Raw genomic sequence first — 23,418 nt, 5'->3', positions numbered from 1 at the left:
ACTCTGTTAGTGTTTTTGTTAGTTCCTGCAGCACAGTCAGGTATATCAAGAGTATAGAGGAGTTCTCCTGAGACAGGCCGTCACACAAGGAGAGCTGGATGGGGCTGTAGAGCGACTTTAACCCAGCAGGAGCTTCTGCTCCAACCAGTACCTTCATTTACACCAAAACAGTTAAAATGAATTCAAAGTGGTTTCTGCTTCTGAACCGGAGACTAATCTCACTGAAGGATCTTTTAAAACCAGTTACATTAAAGGAATATCTTTGCTACCTCTGTGAATTCATGACTGTGGTTCAGGTTATTTATTTCCAGGATCTCTGAAAACATTCAGGACAGTGGGACTTAACTGAAAGTGATTAACATTTGAAGCCAACCCCAGTATAAATCCAGAAATCCTTTAAAGTGTTCTTTATGACTATGATAGACAAACATTTGAAAAAACCAAAAAGAGACTTGGGAGGCTTTGTGACATCTCAGAAAATCCAACAAACTAAATCAGATTCAGACCTTTTGAACTGGGTTTGTGGACAGGGTGCGGTAAATATCCGACTAAAAACAATCTTATCGGCCGTGCCTTCAGGTGTGCATTTTTCTCTTGCAACCAGTCATATTGTGTAATATCATATCACTCTGACATATTAAACAACTCTCGTGCTTATGGCTGAAAAATGTCATAACTGAGCAAATAAACTGAAGTTTTTCCCTCCAGATTTAAACATGTTGGACAAGAAGACCCAAAGTCTGACATGGTCCCCAGTAGTTCACACCTTAATCACCAAAAACATGAATGGTAAATGGCCTGCATTTGTATAGCGCTTTACTTAGTCCCTAAGGACCCCAAAGCGCTTTAGTCATTCAGTCATTCACACACATTCACACACTGGTGATGGCAAGCTACATTGTAGCCACAGCTGCCCTGGGGCGCACTGACAGAGGCGAGGCTGCCGGACACAGGCGCCACCGGGCCCTCTGACCACCACCAGTAGGCAAACACGGGGTTAGTATCTTGCCCAAGGATATTTGGCATGCAGCCAGGAGGCAGCCTGGGATTGAACCACCGACCTTCAGATTAGTGGCTGACCTGCTCTGCCACCCCTACAGCCTTCATTAGAAGTTTTATAGTTTAGTTTCTGTGTAATTCCACTGAACATTAAGTATCTTCATGAAACAACTTACCAAAAAACCACTGCAAAAATAATCAAACATCCAAACTCATTTGAATTCAACCAATAAGGATTTATTTCCTAGAATATTTTCATAGGGAAAAAACTAATCTGCATAAATTAAACAAACCTATAAATTAAACAGGTGAGTAAATGCTGTGGGCTAGCTTGGTGAGTTCATGTTAACATAATGAAGCGTTCACAACAAACTGAACGACTGATGGAAGAAAACAAAAAAGAAAACTACTGTACTATTCATGAGAAATGACCTCCTCCCAGGGACTCCCTCGGGAGTTACAGGTAACACTCTGCCATTAGTGATGTTTACCCTCCAAAAATAACCTTGTCGATAATCTCGTATTTTTAGCATGTGAAGTATCAAGTGAAATTACAGTAGTTGAACAGAAGTAAATATGATGATCAGCTGGCTTTAAGAAAAGAAGAACGTCAGAGGTGACGGCAAACGTAAGCAGAGCAGCTGGCGGAAGTAACGTTTCTCTGATAAAAGGCAAATAGTGTATGTGTGTGTGTGAGATGAAACCCTGGCGGTGCCATTTTAGCTGCCGCGCTCGAGCCTGGATCTGCTGAGGACGGGAAAAAAAAGCCAGCTGGATTTTCCTCCATGTCAGCTTTGCCGGGCGGCCTCGGTGGTGCGGCTCAGGTGGAGTATTTACAGTATCTAACCTCTGAAGGTCAACATATCAATCCTTTGCATGCACACGTGGTCCTCTTCACAACACCATCCCTCCTCCCATGATCTCCATCCTCTGTGGAGAAGACAAATGTGGGTACAGTGAGAGGCAGTAACCAGTGTGACAAAACACCGCAGGGACCTGTGTGACAACTGAAACACTAAAACTGGGAAACACTACTCGGTTAAACTAATTACCCATACTTAATTAATTGGCAGTTAGCTGCTGGTTTCAAGCTCTTATAGTCAGGAACACGTGGCTGTCACTGTGACAGGAAAATAAAGAAGCCTGAAACACTGCGAGCTGGAAAATGAGTGGACACTAGAAGGAGTTATACAGCCGACATCTGAAGACCTCCCCTCTGACACCTCAGCATATATCAATAAAAAGGTGCTTTGACCACCGTTAGAATATTTTCTGGGTAGCTCCACAGGCAGACACCACCCTCACTAACTTCTGATGCAAACAGTCATATCTCCCGTAAACAGGCCTTAAATATGACATAAACCACTCAGTTCAGAAAAGAGCTTCAGATGTTACTCAAAGTCTGCTTTCAAGGGGTAAAGAGGTAAATGATGCCCAAGTTTGACTGTTTTCTAATTCACACAGGCCTACACACCAGTTAGCAACCATCAGGCAATCTTTGTTTGCTAAGGAAAAAAAATCTGTATTCCCCAACTGGTTGGGAAGTGGTTGCAGGAGGTTGCTGGGTAATACCAAGTGAAACTGGTAACAAAGTTACTTCCGGCTGTGCACACAACTAGCTCCGTATGTTTGATTCAGGGACATTGCATACTCTTCCTGAGGGAAATCCAGAAGGATGTGCATCTCCTCCCCAGAGCACATCAGGGAACTTTTGCTTACTGCACCTAAAACCAACTTGCAATCATTTTACTTGCAAGCAGACCTGCAAATGATTCAGTCACACTGTGAAGGAAGGAAGGAAACAGACTCTCAGCATTAACTGTTTGATGTTTATGTGCAGTCACCCCTCAAAGGCCCACTCTGAGGTATTTTAACATTAAAAAGGTAAGATTTTATTTGTTCCTGCATGTTACAAAGATGTTTCTGACGACCAAATAAATACATCATTGATAACGCAAGGTGTCTTCCATGACCTCAGGAGAATTTGAAACTAAGCCAATTCTGCCCCCTACTGAGCTAGAAACAGTAGTTCAGCAGGTTGAGGATCGTGACACGTCTGTTTTATAAGAACTTAATGAAGAAGCCAAAAAGCCTGAAAACATGAAAAAATTACTTTACAGACCAAACCTACTGGGCCATTTTTCAGGTATTGTGTTTCTGGCAGACAGCGCAGTGGTTCACACATTCACAGAACAAGTGAAGGGTCACCACTTCCACACACATCCCTTCAAAGGCTGCATTAGAAAGAATCTGCCAAATCAAACATGTAGCGCTGCTCACAGCAGCTTTTATCAACAAACAGTCCGATGAAGCCAAAAGCTGAGCTAATGGAAAGCTTGTGTCAGACTCTGTACCTCATTTTATTGGCTGTATTTTTAACTAGAATTACTCAAAATGTGAACAAAGTGTGAAAATCTGCTCAGTGGCAGATTGTACTGCTCCGTCATGACAAACAATGAGGTGTTTTTATTTTCCCCTGTAAACAAACCACTTACAGCTTTCCCTTTTTATTTGTAAGCAGGGGGTCCACAGAAATTTGGGGTAATGAGCTGCAGAAACCTTTATCTAATTTAATAAAGTTTAAGCCCAAACATCGGCTGTGCTGGTGGATTTCTTTGTGGACAAACTGAGACAAGTTTTATAAATATGAATGTACTTAAACTTTACACTTAAACAGAAGGGACAATTCTAAAGGTTAACATCATCATTTATTATCATTTTTTACTATTACTACCATTATACCCATTCTTATTACTACTATCATTATTACTAAAAACACTGGGTACCAGCAGTGCTACCTGTCAGCCTCCTAGTACACACATCTATGGTATCAATTATAGAATCTGCATCTCAGCCCTTGTTCAAGTCATTGCATATACAAGATGTACAGAAAACTTGACCTCTGGCCTTCAGGTCAAGGTCAAACTCATCTTAGATTTTTAGTAGATACAGTTAGGGTATCAATTTGAAGAACTATTTATCCCTGCTGCACGTTTACGACCTTACCTGCGGCGGATCTATGAATGCCAGCCAATCGGACGAGTGTGTCGGGAGCAGTCCCATCGACTGACACTTGTAGATGGCCAGCGCCGAGCCCAGGAGGTTTCCGATCAGGTAGACGAGGCCTTGGAGCCACTGCTGGCTGGAGCTCTCCAACAGCTTGAAGGCTGAGGCAGAGAGAATGAAAGGAGCAGTTAGCATCCGGTCAGGAACATAAACGGTGTCCGAGCGCTGGATACTCACTGGCAGACATGGACATGAGAGCCTGGATGGGCCTCCAGGCCATCATGCACACCATCATGATGGGGAAGATGGAGATAGTGTTGCCCGACATGTACATGATGAACAGGTTCATGGGGATCTGCTTCAGGGGCCCAAGGGCCACGTCCCAGCACCTCTGCACCACAGCAAGACGAGAGAGTGGGCGGGGTCAGACCAAGTACCACATGTTTGATTTAAATCCCTGCTAAAGACCCTCTTACGTCCACCCAAAACTAAGCCTCGCTTTCTTTACTGAGCTCTTTTCTTTTCATTCTAAGCAGATCACCTTCATTCTAACACTCTTGTGAGGAAACATTTTGACTGTAGTCCTATCGTTTTAAATGTCCTATCAAAATAAAAGCGACTGTCTTTAAGGCACCTATTCCAAAGTACGGGCTGACCGCTCATTGTGAGAAGGCACATAGACTCTCCTCTGTGCCAGTTCCAAAATCCACATCCAGTTTCTGCCCAAAGTACTGATTCCACATGTTTGACAGAATAACTATGTACACCATGGTTATTATAGTCATTATAAAGCTAGTACAAAAACTATAAAACTACAGTAAAAACAAAATCTGGATGGTCACTGTAAAAAGATTTGTTATTGTGTTTATTTCTCACAAAGTAAAGCATAACTAATTCAGCAATGGTAGCTTCACCTATGAAGTTAAATAGACATTAAATCCACAGACTGGTGGTTGGGACCATTCGAACAGGAGGGAAAATGTGTGTATCTGGAGCTTTTCTCACCTTCTCCACCAGGTTCTTGTCAGTCTCCTGGATGCTGGTGTCGGGGACCGGTTTCTCAGAGTAGCCGATGGGGTAAACCACATCTCCCTGACCGCCCTGCCGGTCACCGCGGCTCCTGCAGCGGGAATAAAAATGACCAGATTTAACCTTTATTCACCGTCTCATAAGCTCTGCCGTTTAATTTAATATCAGCATTTAAACCACTCAAGACAAGAGTGTAAAGCCCACATGCACACACTGTGAGGACGCCCAGGTAAACAAAGAGAAACTGGATTAGCTGATTTCTAAAAAGTTTGGAGGCAGAAATAATCTGTAGTTTAGGCGGGACATAAGTAAAAGGTTGCTAGTTTAAGTCTAGCAGGAGACACAAATGCCCTTTGGCGTTGAATCAAGATGAGCATTCGATGTACAACTTCTAAGTTTAGACAGGACACACTCCCAAACTGTTCACTGGGAATGGGACAATTACCTGCCAGGAAAGATTTTGAGCCATACTGAATGTAACACAATTACTTAAATTCTCAGTTTATGAAACTTTAAATAAAAGCAGCGACCTGTACTGAACTGAATGGACTTTTTTCAACTTTAATTACACCTGGAACACAGCAGTCTGGTAATGCAGGGAGGCAGAAATATTGAAAGGGACGTGCCGAAAAGTGAAACCATTACAGGATAACAGACTTGTTGTTTAATAATTCATTAAAGCCAGAATCATATCTTACATGTAAATTCGATCACCTGGACAGAGCTGTTACCTGCACTACTCTCACCTCTACGCCAGAGCTTTAGTCCACACCTCCTGGTGGTGTGGACAAATGTTCAGGGTACGTGTCAGTTTCCATTTACCTGGTGTTGCCCAGGCTCAGCTCCAGAGCCCACTTCATCCTCCTGGCACCGCTTCCTCCTCTTGTTGACAGAGCTCCTCCTCCTTGTCCTCCTGGAGACGCCATGGCAACCAACTACACTGCTGGACCTCGGAGACAGAAAGCACCTGCACAGATAGGATGCATAAATAACTGCAGACGTAAAAGGCTTGTGCAGCTTTCTGTTAAGCCAAAGACAAAATATGAGAATAAAACACCAGTCGATAAATGGAAGTCATTGATTTCAGACATCGAACAGGTTTCATCCTTTTAATCTTCCCCAAAAGGAAAACATTTTAACCACTTATTATAAAGTAATGTTACATTTAATCAGGAAAATAGAACCCACAAATCCATCAACACAGGCAACACTGCCTTAACCACACACAGCCACCTTTACTACTGCAGAAGCAGCAGCTATACAGTCGCTGTCACTTCAGACCTGTTTTAAATCTTCACAGAATAGATTAAAAGATGCTCAGTTGGTACCAAGAAGATGTTATGGACACCACTACACCACCAGCACCTGAACTGCAGATAAAGGCAGAATGGATCCATGCTTTCATGCTGTTTACTGGTAACTCTGACCCTACCATCTGAACGTCGCAGCAGAAATGGAGGCTTATCAGACCTGGCAACATTTTTTGTTGTCTAGTTTTTAAGTGCAGCACGGCATTTTCACTCAAAGAACTTGGCTCGCTACATATTTTCCATGCAAACTCTAGAGATGGTTGTGTGCCAGCAGATCAGCATTTTCTGAAATACTCAGACTAGCATGTCTTGCAGCAGCAAGCATGCCACGTTTAAAATCACTTAAATCAACTTACTTTCTTATCTGATGCTCAAGTTTGAACTTCAGCAGGATGTCTTGACATTCCTACTTGTCTAATGTATTGAGGGCAATGGAGAAAGAAAGGTGTACCTAATAAAGTGACCAGTGACCTGTCACCTTGTGTGTGTGTTTTAATGCTGTCAAATATCAAATCAAATCAAATCAAATCACTTTTATTGTCACATCACATGTGCAGGTACATTGGTACAGCACATGTGAGTGAAATTCTTGTGTGCGAGCTTCACAAGCAACAGAGTTGTGCAGAATACAATAATGTAAACAAGCAAAATACAAGAATGGCTACATCTGAAACTAATAAATATATGTACAATATATAATAGTATATGCATTTCTGGATGTGTATACTAATATTTTTCTACGTGTGTGTGTGTGTGTGTGTGTACACATATTTTACAAATTAAATAGAGTAAACAATAAATAAAATATATAAAAAATAATAAGAGAAACAGAGAAGACCTTACTCTGCAACTAGCACTGTGTGAACACACTGTGATCTCTACATGCTCTAACAGAGGAATGGCCCCTAAACAACATAAATTATTACTATCAGAGTTCCCAGTTTGTCTCCAACCTGTTCTTTCTGTAACAGATCGATCCTGGGATAACAGCCAGTTCTCTGTTTTTTCTGCAGATAAAATGTCGGAACAGCTTCGGTGTCTCTGCACCTGCTAACAGCGGCCACCTCTGTTGTTATAGACCTAAAACACTAAGCACAGTTTCCCGGAGAGCTAACATTAACGGTTCAAGTGTGTACTCAACACACTGCCAGCTATAAATACAAGCGAGCCGACCAGAAGCTAAGCAGGAGGTCACCAGCGCCTCACAGCGCTGTCACTAAGCAGCACGTTATAGGTGAACGAGGCAGCGGAGCGTTATTTCAAAAAATGTTGTACCTTACAGAAACAGCCAACACTCTCAGGAGCTTCTTTAATCGGTGTCGTTTTAACGGAAAGAGTCAAAGCTTCCGACGTACGCTCAGGTTTAGATAACCCCCTCGTCGCTCTCTCGACGTTTCCGGGGCTCTAAATGATGACGCAGTTTGCTGATACGGATATTACGTCATATGTCCGCTAAAATAAAATAAAATATTTCCTCAAGGGGAAAATATAATAATTACTTTTTTAAGTTATAGAAAATAATTTGCGGGTTAAAAAAATTTACCATATACGGAGAAGACTTAAAGTGAATATTCATTTAAATAACATGGATGGTTAATTGTGGTAAGACTATTTAATTTGAGGAAAATTGAACGGCAGTTTTTCCCCCCAGGCGGTGTAGACAATATAATATATAATGTAGACTTCACATGCTTGTGATACCAGTGTTCTGTTTGTGGTCGATAGAGAAAATCCACAGAACAGTGTTAAAGGTATGATGGGTCAGTGATTTTTTGTTTTATTTTGATATATTGATAATGTTTCTTGTCGTTTCCCGTTTAAATATTATATATTATAGTTTATTTAGCGAAAGCTTCACTGGAAGAACGTATAGAAAATATACAGAACCCATGTTTTTAAGGAGCAGATTTGGGAAAATTATGATTATTTCTCACTCAGCCGTTTAAGAGTTGGGAAGCACAGCGGTGTGGATTTTTTGCTTCACAGCAAAAAGGTCCTGGTTTAAATCCACCATAACCAGAAGAAGATAGATGGACATGTCCCACATGTTTTAGATTTCTTGACAAATTTGAACAATAAAAAAAAAAAAAAAAAAAAAAAGGCAAAAACACTAAGACATAGGAACAATATCAAATCTTTATTCTCATTGCGTGTAGCTGGATTGCATTAAAGAACCTGTAAGCAATCTAACAGTTTAAACATCAATGTGCAATCTGTGCTGTCAGTTACAGGGAATGCTATTATATACAGATGAACTGACGTGTAAATAAAGCAGTGCAAACTGAACTGTGCAGAGTACAAGTGTTACATGTTACAGGCACAGTGGTTTCATACAGTGTGAGAGCATCATTAAGGCACAGGTAAACTCACCAGCAGGTTGGCAAGTGTACACAGCTCTTTACCTAAACATAAGGCTCTTTGTTCAACAGGCACAGTAGAAGTGTGGAAGTATGGCTGACTGCTTTCTGGATGGACGGTGGTTTATTCTCAGACCCTCACCACTTGTCGTCCTTTACTGGGCAACACTTCACGAAAGAGTTTAAAGTGCATCTTGTTTGTAGACAAACTGCAACTCCTGATATACAGAAGATGTGAACATTAAGGCCGTGCCATAAATCTGCAGCAGTTTGGCACTTAAGCAGTTTTAAACATGGATGACCCAAAAAATTAGCCCCAATAACAAACGTCAACCAGCTTAACCTTTGCTGTTTTACACCATCTTCTTAAAAACCTTTGGACTCTTGCTGCTACATCTGCTATTTTTACATCTCTGAGTGTGTGAAGCTGCGGGCAGCCAATTCTGGAGAGTGTTCAGGGTGATGAGCAAAGTTTCTGTTACAAAAAACCTCCTGGGTCTGTACATGAAGGCCAGTTTGTGTGTCTAACATTACCCACAAAGAAAAGAAGCTGCACTTCAACATTCCCGTCTCACTGGGAACTTCAGTCTCTAACCCCACTTCACAGGAGGGAGTAATAAAAAAAAATGCTGGTCATGGTGAGAATAAGGCAGATTTCATGTTACACCTGATATTCTGAAGTGCCACGTTTTATTCAGACAGCTGTGCGAAGGGAAGAACCTGAGGACAACACGTCCACTTCAGTCTGCACGTCTGTGCTGAGTGTCCGTGTCACTTGTACAGGCTGAGCTCGGGGCTGTGGTACAGGCACATGTACGAGTCGCAGAGCAGGCGACGCGCAGCCTCCCTCAAGGAGCTGGGGTCCACTCTGCTCAGCTCCTCCTCTGACAAGCTCAGGTAGCGGCCCACCTCGGGACAAGCCTTCACTTGGGGGATGTTGAAGCCGTTCTCTCCACCTGTGTGAGAGCACATGGAGAAACGTGAGCGCGTGCTCCTCGCTGGCTGAATGTAAGATTCGGTTATCGTGTTTGAGTTTCACCTTCCCGATCCGCCATGCTGTCGAAAAACAGCCAGTCGGTGTCGAGGGGCCCGTTCTTGACGAAGCTCACGTAATGGCTGGTCTCGATGCACGTCACAGCGAAGAGAGACATTCGCTGTCGCGTGCAGTGCAGGGGGCCTGTCCACTGTTCCCCGGGGACGCCAATCTTCACCGGGCTGTGGGACGCTCGTTTCCTGTGACTGTGGACCTGGTGATCAAAGTCAATGAGTAAAAAACACAGACTGTATATAAAAGGCGGCAGCAGCTACCATGAAGCCAACCACTGAATCACAAGTGCCCATACTTGGATGACAGAGTGGAGTGCTGAGATTATGTGAGGAGCAAGCACCAGCATCCAGCAGTTACAGTTATAAACATATCTGATATTTAGTGCAGAGTAAGACACAAAATAAGAGTGCTTATTTGGCAGCCAACTTTCAGCACAGGGTACAATCTTAATCTGGTATCATGTACAGAGTACCGAGCGAGTCTACAGAGTATCAGCGATCCAGAAAACCACAACACTGGGCTGAATTAAGCTGGACTGCTGCAGACGATTCCATCTTTAAAGCAGAGGCTCTTTGGTGCATGTCTCTATAAACCTGAAGCAGTGAAGGGCTACCTGAACGTTGCAGGTCTTGCAGTACTGTTTCAGATGTCCAGGAGTGATGTCTACATCATCGTAACACTGCAGACACTCCCACTCGGCTACAGCCTGACAGATAGTACACTGCCTCAGAGCTGCAAGAGAAAGGAGAACATAAAACTTAAGCTACTTCAAATCTTCAATGAGCAGGAACAAATCGCTCCCTGTGATCGTCCTTACTGTCATCCAGCAGGTCTGTGATGTCCAGGCTGAGGGTCGGCAAGATGGCGTCAAACATTTTGAAGTCTTTCCCGAACCTCGGCATGAGCAGCAAGAGGCAAGAGGGAGCCTGGTGGGCACATCAAGCCACACATAAGAAAATATAGTAACTCCTTTTTACTCATATTGATGTGAAATCTCTGGCTTATTTCTATCACCTCAACAAACTTGAGGCCGGAGTGGAGAAAGGAGGACTCCAGCAGGGTCTGGACGCTGGCGACCCTCATGGATGACGCTGAGGAGAGGGGGATCGGGGAGTTGACTGGGGAGAGAGCCTCGGGCGAGGAAGGAGAGGGGGTAAGGGCAGGAGGGAAGAGCTGATAGAGGTGACACTCCTGTGGCTGCTGAGACATCGATCTGAGGAGAGGAAGAAGGTAGGGAATTAAATATGTAGAATGAGCTCAAGATTTAGGTGATGATCAGGCCTCAGCTCCTCTAACTCGAGCTACTGAATTTGACCTTTAACTGCTAAACCTTTAACGTTCGATACATTGTTGTGGAATTCATAAACAAATATTACCTCCTGAAGCATGTGGTTTTCTGTGTGGTGCAGCCCATCCAACATGTCTATGCTTCAGGTTTTATCAATGAAACACCAGCGTGTGTGTGTACGGTTTTTAAATGCAGTCTGCAAGCCAAGCTTGTGAGATCTAGCTGTCTAATTATGCTGCCCTCTGGCTGCACTGTGGATCATGTCTCGTTCAGTGTTGCTTTGTTATTGTTTCCCTCGAGACCTTGTTTAACACCAGAACAAAGCCACCGGGTGCAATCCTAAAACACTGACAGAGCAGGCATTACAACAATGACCACCTTTGATGCTTGGCTGTGTAAGCATATAGTTATCCATAAATATTTGGATAATAACAATTTTCCTTGTAGTTTGTCTCTGCACGCCTTCACAGTAGACTTTAAATCAAACAAGATGTGAGCCAATTTCCAGCTTTAATTCAAGGGGTTCAATGAGAGTATTGCATTAACTCTTTAGGACCTGCAGTCATTTTTACCCTTCAGCTATAAAAGACTGATGGGGTATTGTCATTACCCTGCCAACTATAGACAGGCGGGCGGGCCGCGTGGTCACGATAACTCAAGATCAGTGCAACACAGGACTTTCAAATTCATAAAACAGGTGCATCTATTAAAAAACACTGGCAAGTTTGAATAACAGTGACCTTGAAGTCAAGGTCAGAGGTCAAGTTTGAGATCCGTTGAGTCACTGAAGTACATAAAAGGGAGGTGAAACACTTCATGGAGCTCTAAGCAAATAACAACATGGACAAGCATGAAAACACTGAACGCAGTCTTCACAGGGACACTATAGACACAAGAGGCAAGTCAAATAGTTTTAGGAAGAGCCACAGTCTGTTTGACCTCCAGGCTGGAAGTCCCTTTTCCTTTAGTTAGATTTAGACAGTGTGAACTTCAACAACAACAAACAACAACCAGGCAAATATTTCCATCACCTTTGAACAAAAGTGAACTGGTGGCAGGTTGTGTTCTCACAGAGGAATGCATGAAATGTAGAAGAGCGACAGTGTTGGAAAAACGTCATCCAAATTCAACTTCCAACCGCGTCGATGCAACAGCTAACCTGTGTGTGTGATAATGACTGTGTGCAGGTAATCTGGGAACAACAGTCCAGTGAGAAACTGTCCATGCAGACAAAAAGAAAAGAAAAAACAGCAAGTGTCGGCAACATTACCTGATCTTGAGAAGCGGCTCGACTCGGAGAAGCTGGAAAAGCTTGTTGAGAAATTCTTCAGGATCTGACAGAAAGAACAAGAGAGGTATGACAGCATTCCTCGAAGTCTTTAACTATGTTTGCAGCACAGTCCCTGGTGGAGGAGAACACTTGCATACCTTTCTCCTGGTTGGTGAAGCCCATATCACTGTTCGCAGCTTCCAGCAGTCGCCTCAACGCCATTGTCTTACTGGCACACACATAGCCGTACCTTTAAAAACACGGCAGCACAGGAGCGCCTCAGACACGTCACACAGATATATAACAAGAATGTGAGCACAAACTAAAGTTATGAGCGCTTCAGCCTAGCGACACGTGAACATGTGGTGTTTAATGACTGCAACCTTTTGGGCCTCCTATTAGAATGACATTTGTGTTTAACGACCACAAACAGAACACTGGATTAAACTCCACATGCTTGTGATACCAAAGGTCACTATTCTGGATAAGTAGCAGTAGTGTTAGTACTGTTATCAGATAACCATGGCCACTGACTCGTGTTTTAAAGCCAGTCTCAAGTGGTCACTAGAGAAACTTCAGTTTTTGTTGTAGAGATGGTGACAACAGAAACTGATAGTAAGGAGACAGGAAATGGGCACAACAGTCCCTCCATCATACCTCCCGGTTCATTTTAACCAAACAATGACCAGTGACAACAGCACAGACCTCCGCAGTGGGTTGACAATGTCGCAGCGTAGAAGGTCCTGAGCCTGACTGGAGCTCTGGTCGGTTTTAGGGTCGGTGGGCCAGAATAACACACAGTCAGCTGAACTGCAGCAGGAAAACAGACTGTGGAGACAAAAGCACACAGGTGGGGTTTAAAACAAGCAGCTGGGTGGAATCTTGGTGCACCCCCTCATTTAATGCCAGGCTCCTTCATTTCTACCTGTAGGTAGATTAGTTCAGCAGTGGTGAATCATCCATCCTCACGTGCACACTCTCAATGCAACAAATATACATCATGCAAAAAATATTAAAAGTGAGAATTATTAATAATTCATTTGGGGCATCATGTAGCCCACAAAACTGGCAAAGCTATAATTTGTTTATCTGCGTGACGGCTGCATAAACAAAGCTTTTTTTAAACCAGATATCTTTGTCCAGAAGGAGGAAACTAAAACTCTGTGCAAAAAGAAATCGAACCAGTGAACCGCTGCAACTGTCTGGTGTGCAGGGATGCTTGGGTTCAGCTGTGCTTCACCGATCAGCCTGTTAGACCACTTCACCATTTGACTGAGCGATATTCTGTTCTTTACATGTAAATATCCAAACCAGGACACCAAGAAGAAAAAGATAAGAACGATTCAGTAAAAGCGCAATAAAATAAAATCATCATTGTTTTTATCAACGTGGAAGAAAAGAAGCCTTCTCAAACATTCTTGCACACAGCTTCACAATAACTGCTCCAAGATATTTATAACACTGAACATATTCCACAGTCGGACATGTGACATCATATGCGAGTGCACTTTCATGTCTTTGCTTTTGATATGTTCAACTGAAGGTAGCAGTTTTAGACTGCTGACCTTCCTCTAAGTCCCTGGTTTCCACGTGGGCGGAGTTGTGAGATGACGGTCTTAGTCATATCTACTCTCTTCCTCATCCAGCAGCAGAAATAAGCCTGTCACATGCATCACTTCTAATGGTCACATTTAATATGTATTGTATTGTATGTACAGTATTGTAACAGTATACACAGCAGAGGCACAGCATGTCTGCTGTAGATCACAGTGACAAAAAACATTCATTATCAGCCTTTTTGTGAACAATCTGAAAGATCTGGTATAAATCTGAAAAACCAGCTTTTGTCAAAACAACATATTTACACCAACAGTCTTCTTTCTATGAGATGTAGGACAGTAACTAATGTCTCAGATGTTACCTGAACAGCGTGGCATCCAGGTAGCAGGAGTTGAGGTGACCCTGGATGCCTTTCTTCCAGCCCTGGTAGAGCTCCCGGGCCTCATCCCCCTCCACAGGAGGAGTGTGCTCCTCCACGCGCTCACTGCCCCACTCTGCAAAGGCTGGCAGCCACAGACACAGAAGATGGTATTAGATATCAGAGCGTCATAAATGCTGCTTTAACAGCGATCATCAGCACGTATGCAAAAATGAGACAGAGAGCTTTGACGGCGAGGTGCTGGCGTGGCCTTGTGTCAGATTACAGCCTACTTTACCTATAGAGTTGCATCGCTCCACTTGATTGACAGGCATCTCGGGGGCGGGGAATCTGGAGTCCCGTCTACAGTTGCGAAGCTTTACGAAAAGTCCCTTGTTGGCCGGGCAACGAAAGTGACGCTCCCCGAGGTAACTGCCATCCGTTCCAGCAGACAGCTCCTGTTCCTGACACACACACACACACACACACACACACACACACACACACACACACACACACACACACACACACACACACACACACACACACACACACACACACACACACAGTGGGGATTTATTAGCCTATTGCAAACCAGCATGATAGGAGGTCATTAAACTAATGGAGTGAAACCTGTGACCTGCTCCAGGCAGGCAGCCTGAGCCCTACGTACTGACCTGCCTTGCAAATCAAAGACATCCTCCCTCTGGGGCTCATATCACCCCCCCTGTGTGATATGCGGCATATTTGTGCCTAGAGCCCACACATCAAACTCCAAGTTTCCTCTGCTGCTGTAACAAAGTATTTGATTCAGCTGTTGATGGTAAAAATGAATCCATTGGAACAATATACTGGAAGAAATCAGTTTCTGTACTGATGCTTGATGCGCCATTACAACTGCTATAGATTAAAAAACAAACAAACAATTAATGTAGCTGAAGCTGTAACCTCTGTAACAAAAAGGTGAAACCACAGCACAAGTGCCAAAAACTGCAGTACCTCTAATGCGCACTTGAGGCTGTCTCTCAGGATGAGTCAGTCCCCACAGACTCCTACATAGCAGATCTATCTCTATAACCTTAAGCTAATCTATACTTGGAGTGATTCATAGTCACATGGCCACCAGATACCACAGACAGTGAGCAGCATACTGCAACTTCAAGTGCAGGGGGCTAAGTAGTTGATGAGTTCCTGATGCCTTCATCTCTTCTTTTCAGTGCATGTGTAGGTCAAACATTTGTATATCCTCTTTTGAATCTGCGAGTTCAGCAACTCAAACCCTGCTTTGTTTGACCTATTTCACTCTTAATGGGACGATAATTTACAAAATGGACATCATGTTGTAGTAATTCAAACTCCTAACTAAAGACTGGGCCCATGAACCCGCCAGGTAAAAAATTGCTGAGGTCATGGATCAAGTGACAAGAAAAATATATACAGAGTATTTATGTAATAGGAGCTGTCCTCCAAAAACGCAGCATTAAAGCACTTCTGCAGAGGCTTCTCAGACCACCTGCAGCCAGCAGAACACAGAACAGGATCAAGAACAGGCAAGACTTTATCAGGAATCAATCCACAAGAACTGCCAACAGTTTCTTTGAAAAGAGAACATGCAGAAACATGAATGCTTGGTATGAAAGGTATCCTTTAACAAAGAGCGAATGATCTTCTTAAGTGTAAACAAACTGCGGCTTCCTTTTCCGTTGCCCTCATAAAAGTTAACAGGAAGTTTGTGTAATAATGAAAAAGGATATGTGGTGACAAATGTGGTGATGGAAATAACCCGTTTTTGTTTAAATAATAATGCTAACACGACTTTACCGGCATAAGAAAACAATGATTCAGTTATAAGTAGCAACTGCTTTCAATCCGTCTGGGAAGTAAAAAACTGATGTAGAAAACTCTGTATGAGTGTACAACCTCAATAAGGGAATAAAAACTGAGGCACAAACTGTCCTTACCAGTTCGATTCCTGCCACTGGCTCTGAAATCCCGTTTATCCATCCAATCCAGCGGATAACTCCAAACAGCGGCGGATCATTCACTTCAACCATCGACCCGACCTCCAGATTGCTGCCCGATCCTGCCTCTCCATTCTCTGCTGCGTCGTCACCGTTACCCGGAGCCCTCAGCGGTGAGGCGGGTCCGTGAGTACCATTGGTGTGCTGCTGCTGGCCGGCTGTCAGGCCTTGCGGTTTGGGAGGGGGTAGAGGAGGAGGGGGAGGAAGCCCGGATTTCTGGGCGGGTTTTGGCAGAGGCAGAGGGGGAGATTTAAGTGCTGGTTTGATTGGGGGCATCAGGGCTATCTTTGGTGCAGAGGCAGGCGGCGATACAGGGACTGATTTAGTAACTGGGGGGAGTGCCACCTTCAGGACGGTTCTGGAAGATTTCTGAGTGGGGTTGGTTCGATGGGACTTTGGTTCTGAGGACGCAGAAGTGAAGATGTTAGATGTTAGATGTTTATTTTTACTGTTATGCTCCTGCAACGCTTCGTCTCTACAAAGCTCAGGTGTAAACACAGTTGTGTCCACATAGCCCTCATTCACGTCCACTCGGCCCTTATGACAAAACACAATTCCTTGTTTTGACTGCGTTTTCATTTGGTTCAGTTACACATCTCTGTATTGCTTTTACTTAGTGATTGTTGGTGTTAATTGTTTCTTTTCTGCAAGATGTTTATAAAAAGGTGAGGTCAAAAAAAAAATGTGGCAAGTGACCCATTACAAGCAAAAACACTTCACAATTTGATGTAAACTTGGTAAGTGCCTCCTTCAAAGTTGTCATTTGCTGCTTTCTAGCTCTTCTAGCATAAAGAAAAAAGACAGCGACTTATCGAGCTTCGTTTCATTTTAGGAAGTGTATTGATTCACAGTTCATTTTAATTCCATATTTATTCATATAGTGCCAAATCACAAAAACAATATTGCAAGTGAAAGAGCCTACAATAATACAGAGAAAACCCCAACAATCATATAACCCCTCTGAGCAAGAGCTTTGGCAAAAGTGGGAAAGAGAAACTCCCTTTTAACAGGAAGAAACCAGAACTGCTGTCAGGTCGATCTGTGCACGTTAGGTGGACAGAAAAGAGGCACTTGTCTTTTCCCTCTTGGTGACTTCAGTTTATGAGGGAAAAGCAAAATTATTTCATCACCTCATGTAAACAGTTTAAACGCGTCTTAGTAAACCAATGAAAAGAATCCCCCTTAAGACACTGTGTGGTTATGTAGGCCCAAGGTTTATATGGTTGACGTGATGCAGGTAACACAAAAGTAATACAAGTATTGTAATGACTTACTTTCTGTAATGAAAGAAAAAAGCTAGATTTGCGTAGTTTGTAAAAGTTAACAAAGTCAGGTGTAATACAGGGTTTTTTGTTTGTGTTTCTGACTCAACCACAGAATCTAAAAATGGAAGCAGTGCTGAAAAAGGCACAAGGAAATTACCTTGATGTGGACAGCTGCCAAATTTAGGCAGGTTAGCCTTATTGTTTCTATGTTTCTCGGTCTATTCTCATTTGACCGTATTAATTGTGGAAAAATACTGGAACTAAATCTGCCATTTTTTAATTAAATTTTTCTATATAGAAGTCAATTTATGGTAAGAAGAGTGATTAAAATCTAAAGTTTAAAATCTAAATTTGTTGAGTTACCTGAAATAACTGAGGCCTGAACTTTCTGAGTGTAAACAGCTGCTTTACCTAAGGAAACCTTGTTGACTGACACCAGCGCTCCATAAAGGACTGAAGGAATGTGGCAGAGCTTCTCTCCCTTGTAAGTCCCGTCCCAGCTACCATCAGGAGTGTCCTAATGTACAACACAGAGTCAAACATTAAATGCAAATAGAACGGCTTCACCATTACACTGTATAAGACCGTCAAAGCGAGGGAAAATATTTTTTGCTAACAGTTAAAACATGTCCTATTTTCAACAAAAAAACAAAACAAACAAACAAACAAACATCTTCTCTCTCTCATGGGTCATACTGACCAGAATGGCTCCCACGTACATTCCTGATGAGGCCCGGCCTGGCAGGGGCCCACAGAACACCACTTCCCCTGCACAGACTTTGTCATCCAGGGGGAAACACACACGCTGACCAGGGCGAAACAGCGGGGGTGACGCAGGGCCTCGGACATGGTTTTGAGCTGTGATGGGTGCTGAGTCTGCAGTTCGTGGAAGGATGCTAAAGGGGGACACCTGAGAAGAGCTGTTGGGTGGATGCTGGTGGAAACTAATGTGACGACTGTGCTGGTGCTGCTGCTGGGGCGGCAGCTGAAAATGGTTTGGGCGGCCATTGCTGCTATGGTGACCGTTGCTGCTGCGGTGTTCTCGCTCACGGGGTCGCTGGTGTCCCTCGGAGCTGCTGGACCACTGGCGGGGCCTGATGTGACTGGCCGGGACGAAGAGGGCGCAAGCTTCGGGGCAGGTGAATAACCTCTGGCCTTTGTAAGTGCCGTTGCTTTTTCCCCTACCCACCGCTGAGCCCTGGAGGACAATCACACACACAGTTAACATAGTTACACTGCAAGTGACACAGCAACTCAGCTCCTACATCTGTGGTTTGTATATAAACCTATGATTTGATTCCCCGGATATTTTGGTGCAGTTTTATGCTCGCAAACTTTGGAGCTTTATGTATGCAGTAATTGTGATGATTGTGCCAGCCACTGATTATTGTTGGCAATGGCACTCCCTGATGGCTGCAGCCTCCCCATCAGGACAGCACACTGTAGGAAAAGTGTGAATTAATGAGTTACATTATTTATTTTTATGAACTTCCAAATGTTTCTTTTCAGATAAATGTAGCTTTGGTTAGTCTCCACCCTGTTCATTTTAACTTTTATTTATTTTGTTTTTTAGAAATGTTCAATAGAACACACTTAAGAAACTAATAACAAGTACTACAACATAAACACTTGAGTTAAAGTCACACCAAAGCCTCCTCACACAGGTTGACATAATTATCTGAAGAGCGTTCATGTGTACTATTGTTTTATTTTAGTGAGTACACATCTAGTTTTTATTTGTATTTCTGATACCTGTATCTTTTTGTCATATTTCATTTTAGTTAGCTACAAGTCAAAGTCAGAGTCAACTTTACTGCAGCAGACATGAGGACTGCACAGTGGACTCAACAGCTTTACAAATATGAAAACACAGCACAACAGCAATGAAGGTTAGTCATCATATGTGAATGTCTGTACTGATGAATATTAAACTAAAGTTATGCAAACAAAACTATTGCACAAGCCAGCAACAGTTAAAAAGGAAGCATTGTGGAGGATGACTGTGTGTTTTCATGTATACAAACAATTATAGGATTGTGTGTCTGTAGTGCATGATTATGTGTATTTAAAATGAGTACACAATCCTGACTGCCTGTGGGAAGAAGCTCTTGCAGAACCTGGCAACCTGGTGCCTCAGGCTGTGACAGCATTTGTCAGATGAACAAGGTCCAAACTGGCCAGATCGCAGCCTGATCAAGCATTGCTTGAACGAACCTTATCCATGGAGGCCTCACCCAACAACAACAACCTTTAGGACACAAAGAATCAGCTGCCAACACCACACTGCCGAAGGTATAGGACACTCCCAGAGGTTCACATCCCAAAGGTCTGCAGATAGTTTGGCAGCACAGGGGCAACCTGAACAACATTAGGAAGGATTTTTATAAATATCTGTGGGTCACTTGATTTCACACACAGGGGTGAGGATCCAGTGGTTATTTTATGTAATCTGATGTGAGGAAAATACAGTCAATGGACGACATGTTTAACCAGCATTCAAAGTGGATATTTTCCAAATAGGTTTAAAAAAATTAATTTCTAATTTAATTTCTTCCTGTACTTAAGTACAAGGATTTCAGATGTGTCACCATTTTGCCAATGTCTGGCAGAAGATGGGAAAAACAAAAACAAAACAAGAAACCTCTGATGGAAGGAAATTGGTCGGGATGTTTAGGAGCCACCAAGGCTCAAGCCTGACATGGAGTGGAAACTGCTGCATGACCAGTGCTTCTGTCCACAGTGAAGACAGCGTGACCTAACAATGCACTGAGAGGGTGCTGACCAAGAAAGAAGCCCCTGCTCCATAACTGACACCTTCAAACGCGATTGAAATGGGGAACTTTTTTTTATAGTCAGACATGCAAACCAAAGAACACTGTAACAACTGTAAAGCATGGTGGTGATAGCATCATGCTCTTAGGCTGTTTTACTGCCAGTGATACTGATACATTGTCCTAAGTGGATGGAATAATGAAGGAGGGCTCCCTCCAAATTTTTCAACTTCCCCTCAAAACAGCTGGACAGTTGAAAGTTTACATAGTTGGGTGTCATCAGGACAATGTTCCCAAACACACATTAAAACTGGAATGGATGAATGAAGCTCACACTGAGCTTCTTGAATGGTATTCCCAAATCTCTCATCTCAACCCTAATAAAAATCTATGAACTACACTTAAAAGCTGGGCCTTGGCCAGGAAACCAACAAGTTTAAATAAACTCTACCAATTCTGCCAGAACAGTGGACTAATGGACTAGTTCTTATATAGCGCTTTTCCACTCTTCTGAGCACTCAAAGCGCTTTACACAACTTGTGCATTCACCCATTCGCACAAGCACAACTGACATTCACACACATTCATACTCCGATGAATGCATCGGAGAGCAATTTCGGGTTAGTATCTTGCCCAAGGATATTTGGCATGCAGACTAGGGGAAGCCGGGAATCGAACCACCAACCTTCCAATCAGTAGATGACCTGCTCTACCACCTGAGCTACAGCCACCCAGTGGCCAAACATTCAACCAGAATAATGCCAGAAGCTCGCTGATGGGTACCAATAGAGTCTGGTCATGGTGCAACTTGCAAAGCGATCCTTAAATATATATTAGTGGGGTGTATGTATATATTTGAGCCTGTATTTATACTTTTGACAATGTGCATATTAGAGAAAATCCAAACATTTTTTAAAACTTGTGCACCCAATTCTTGTTTTTTTTTTAAGTCATTAAAGATGTATGCTGTACAATTATCCCACCCTGGAAAAAAGAACAACTGAAAGATATAATTATGAGTCCAAAATTACCCTGACATTCATTCCAGTGAAGAGTGGATGTAAACTTCTGACCACAACTGTAAATATTCTGCTGTGGAGGGTGGTTTTAACAGTGTAGCTGACTGGTGTACAGCTAGCACCCACAGAGCAATATCAGCACTGATCCTGTGAAGCTTCTGGGTAATGAGTCAAAAAAAAGATCCCAGGAAGTCTCTTCTTTTAGCGATTTTATACTCTGGCTCTTTAGCTGCCATCTTTTTTTTTGCCCAGGTTTGGTAACGAACAGCTATTGTAGGTAGTGAGAAACCGCAAAGCAGGTTCAACAGTATCAGCTATACCATGCAACGCATAAGTAGTTCAAACTGCTGATTAAAGCAACTTAAAATATTTGAAAATTCAAACAATCCAATGATTAAGCCAACCTTGAGTTGGACCCCAAAATACACAGCGCTGCTTCCTCTGGTTAAGGGCCCGATGTACTTCAGCTCTGCCTCTGCCAGCTCATCCTGCTGACCTATTTGGACCCACAGCGGGGAGTCAGACGGCAGAGAAGCCAACTGCTGCAGCTTCCCAGGCTGGTCTGAAAAACACAGAACAATACAACAAACAAACAAATAATTAGCAGATTACAAACTTCTAATTACATTTGATTAACATCCTCTGGGACAGTTTTTGGTCACATTTCAGGCCATAAATGTACTTATAATAGAGAAAAGCTTCAGTGTGCTCTACAATTACTGCGATAAACAGCCATTACAGTGTGCACAGTGTGCAGTAAAAACAGGGCAGCTTATGAGTAACTGGCAGCACTTAAGAGACACAAATCTGAACTCTCTCTCCTTAGAAAGTGAGTTAAATCAAGCTTCGAGCACATTTTAAGTAAGCAGCTGTAAAATCTGCAGTATTTTGCTTCTTACTTAGAAGTTTTAGTCGAGCCTCTGGATCTCTAACAGCCTCCAGCAAGCCAGTGAGGTCAGTTGGGACATCAATTAAGACTCTCCTTTCTATTTTTCCCATGAAGTCATTGTCCAACACCTGCAGGAAAAGAGGAAAAACACATGTGGGAGAAAGAAACAGGGAGAGGAGGGATGGTGGTGTGGAGTATGAAAGAAAAATTAAGAACAAAACAACAGGAAATTTAAGTCTGACGACTTTAAAAGCAGGAACTCAGCAGCGGCTGGTGGATGCTCGAATCTGAAGTGGAACATAGTGAATGTGTTAGGAGCAACATAAGACATGGGCCACCCAAGTGATGCATAATGTATATAATTAACTGAGATTGCACAAAAACACCACTTTAAAAGTCTTTTCGAAATATTATCGCAAAATACTCAAGATTACTCCACCAATGTTAATTAATTTTAATCATTCTAAGTAAGAGAAATAAAAACAGCTTGTATTAGTAAAGTTGACGCTGACAAATGGTAGCACCTTTCAGACTCTCCTCCTAGCACTACACAACAAGTTCCTCCATGTGTCAAATCTTGTGTAAATCTGTGAATGCAAATATATGTTAATACCTTAACCCAGGGGCTGTCCCCTTTTTTATCCAAATCTTGCTCCTGGCAGATGAACCCCCGCTGTAGCGAAATGGTACCTTCCAGCTGGTCGCGCACCTTTATGTCGGTCGAGATCAAGAACGTTTTGGGGGGGCGGCGCTTCCTGATCTGCTCATGGGCCCCTGACATCTTACGTGTGTGTGAAGTGTGGCTGGTTCACAGTCGAATTAACCCCTTCATTTTTCTAAAAAATTGAGAAAAATAGTTAATTAAAAGATACGTAAAGAGGGTTTAAAAAGAAAAAAAGAAACAACCTGTCTGTCGGGCCAAGTGGTAGCAGCGGCAGGTAACGTTTAAATTTTCCTCACTGGCGTTCAAACTCAAGGTTTGTCAAAAGAAATGGCAAAAGGCTAACTTTCCGTCATTTCCTCAACAGACAAAGACACACGGTTAGTTTTGTAAGTTTTGTAGGCGTCTATCAGAAACTCACCAACTTCATGAGCTCCGACCGTCAACATTTCCCCTCACATTTAAAGGAGCTTCGCTGCAATAACAAACCATACTGTGAAGCAGGAAGCGGGCTGACTGACACCGGCGGGGGCCAATAGCAAGTTAGAAGCCATAACCGAGGGAGGA

General features: G+C 43.0%; 2 protein-coding genes across 3 annotated transcripts; both read right to left on the bottom strand.

Moving 5' to 3' along the window:
- Window positions 1–1,214: 1,214 nt before the first annotated feature.
- Window positions 1,215–7,772, bottom strand: emc4 (ER membrane protein complex subunit 4). Its single transcript, XM_004563533.4, has 6 exons — window positions 7,620–7,772; window positions 5,857–6,001; window positions 5,011–5,125; window positions 4,243–4,396; window positions 4,006–4,166; window positions 1,215–1,929 (listed from the first exon to the last, which is right to left on the bottom strand). The coding sequence occupies exons 2-6, from the start codon at window positions 5,958–5,960 to the stop codon at window positions 1,894–1,896; spliced, it is 570 nt and encodes a 189-aa protein (XP_004563590.1). The 5' UTR covers window positions 5,961–6,001; window positions 7,620–7,772; the 3' UTR covers window positions 1,215–1,893.
- Window positions 7,773–8,462: 690 nt separating this feature from the next.
- Window positions 8,463–23,368, bottom strand: cyld3 (cylindromatosis (turban tumor syndrome) 3). 2 transcript variants are annotated; one of them, XM_004563534.5, is made up of 17 exons: window positions 23,273–23,368; window positions 22,804–23,026; window positions 22,201–22,318; window positions 21,706–21,863; window positions 18,212–18,709; window positions 17,923–18,028; window positions 16,187–16,647; window positions 14,524–14,689; window positions 14,229–14,370; window positions 13,013–13,135; window positions 12,466–12,557; window positions 12,308–12,371; window positions 10,764–10,962; window positions 10,567–10,675; window positions 10,363–10,481; window positions 9,741–9,948; window positions 8,463–9,657 (listed from the first exon to the last, which is right to left on the bottom strand). In XM_004563534.5, exons 2-17 carry the CDS (start codon window positions 22,969–22,971, stop codon window positions 9,473–9,475), a joined length of 2,916 nt encoding a protein of 971 aa, XP_004563591.3. In that variant the 5' UTR covers window positions 22,972–23,026; window positions 23,273–23,368; the 3' UTR covers window positions 8,463–9,472. The 2 variants fall into 2 exon arrangements, with proteins under 2 accessions (XP_004563591.3, XP_004563592.3); XM_004563535.3 differs by lacking the exon at window positions 23,273–23,368 and adding an exon at window positions 23,097–23,258.
- Between the last annotated feature and the right edge of the window lie 50 nt (window positions 23,369–23,418).

Source organism: Maylandia zebra, linkage group LG3, assembly GCF_041146795.1.
Source record: "Maylandia zebra isolate NMK-2024a linkage group LG3, Mzebra_GT3a, whole genome shotgun sequence".
Classification (NCBI taxonomy): Eukaryota; Metazoa; Chordata; class Actinopteri; order Cichliformes; family Cichlidae; genus Maylandia; species Maylandia zebra.
The sequence above is the reverse complement of the archived record's forward strand: the minus strand, read 5'-3'. Positions and strand labels throughout refer to the sequence as shown.

Bases quoted from the DNA above. Each gene is read 5' to 3' on its own strand.
- cyld3 (XM_004563534.5), bottom strand. From the start codon at position 22,971: ATGTCAGGGGCCCATGAGCAGATCAGGAAGCGCCGCCCCCCCAAAACG. The intron at 22,319-22,803 runs GTATTAACATAT...CTTTTCCTGCAG, and splicing joins GGGACAGCCCCTGGGTTAAG to GTGTTGGACAATGACTTCAT. The intron at 10,482-10,566 runs GTAAGGACGATC...TTTCTCTTGCAG, and splicing joins CACAGACCTGCTGGATGACA to CTCTGAGGCAGTGTACTATC.
- emc4 (XM_004563533.4), bottom strand. From the start codon at position 5,960: ATGGCGTCTCCAGGAGGACAAGGAGGAGGAGCTCTGTCAACAAGAGGA. The intron at 5,126-5,856 runs GTAAATGGAAAC...TTCCCGCTGCAG, and splicing joins CTGAGCCTGGGCAACACCAG to GAGCCGCGGTGACCGGCAGG. The intron at 4,167-4,242 runs GTGAGTATCCAG...TCTCTGCCTCAG, and splicing joins TCTCATGTCCATGTCTGCCA to CCTTCAAGCTGTTGGAGAGC.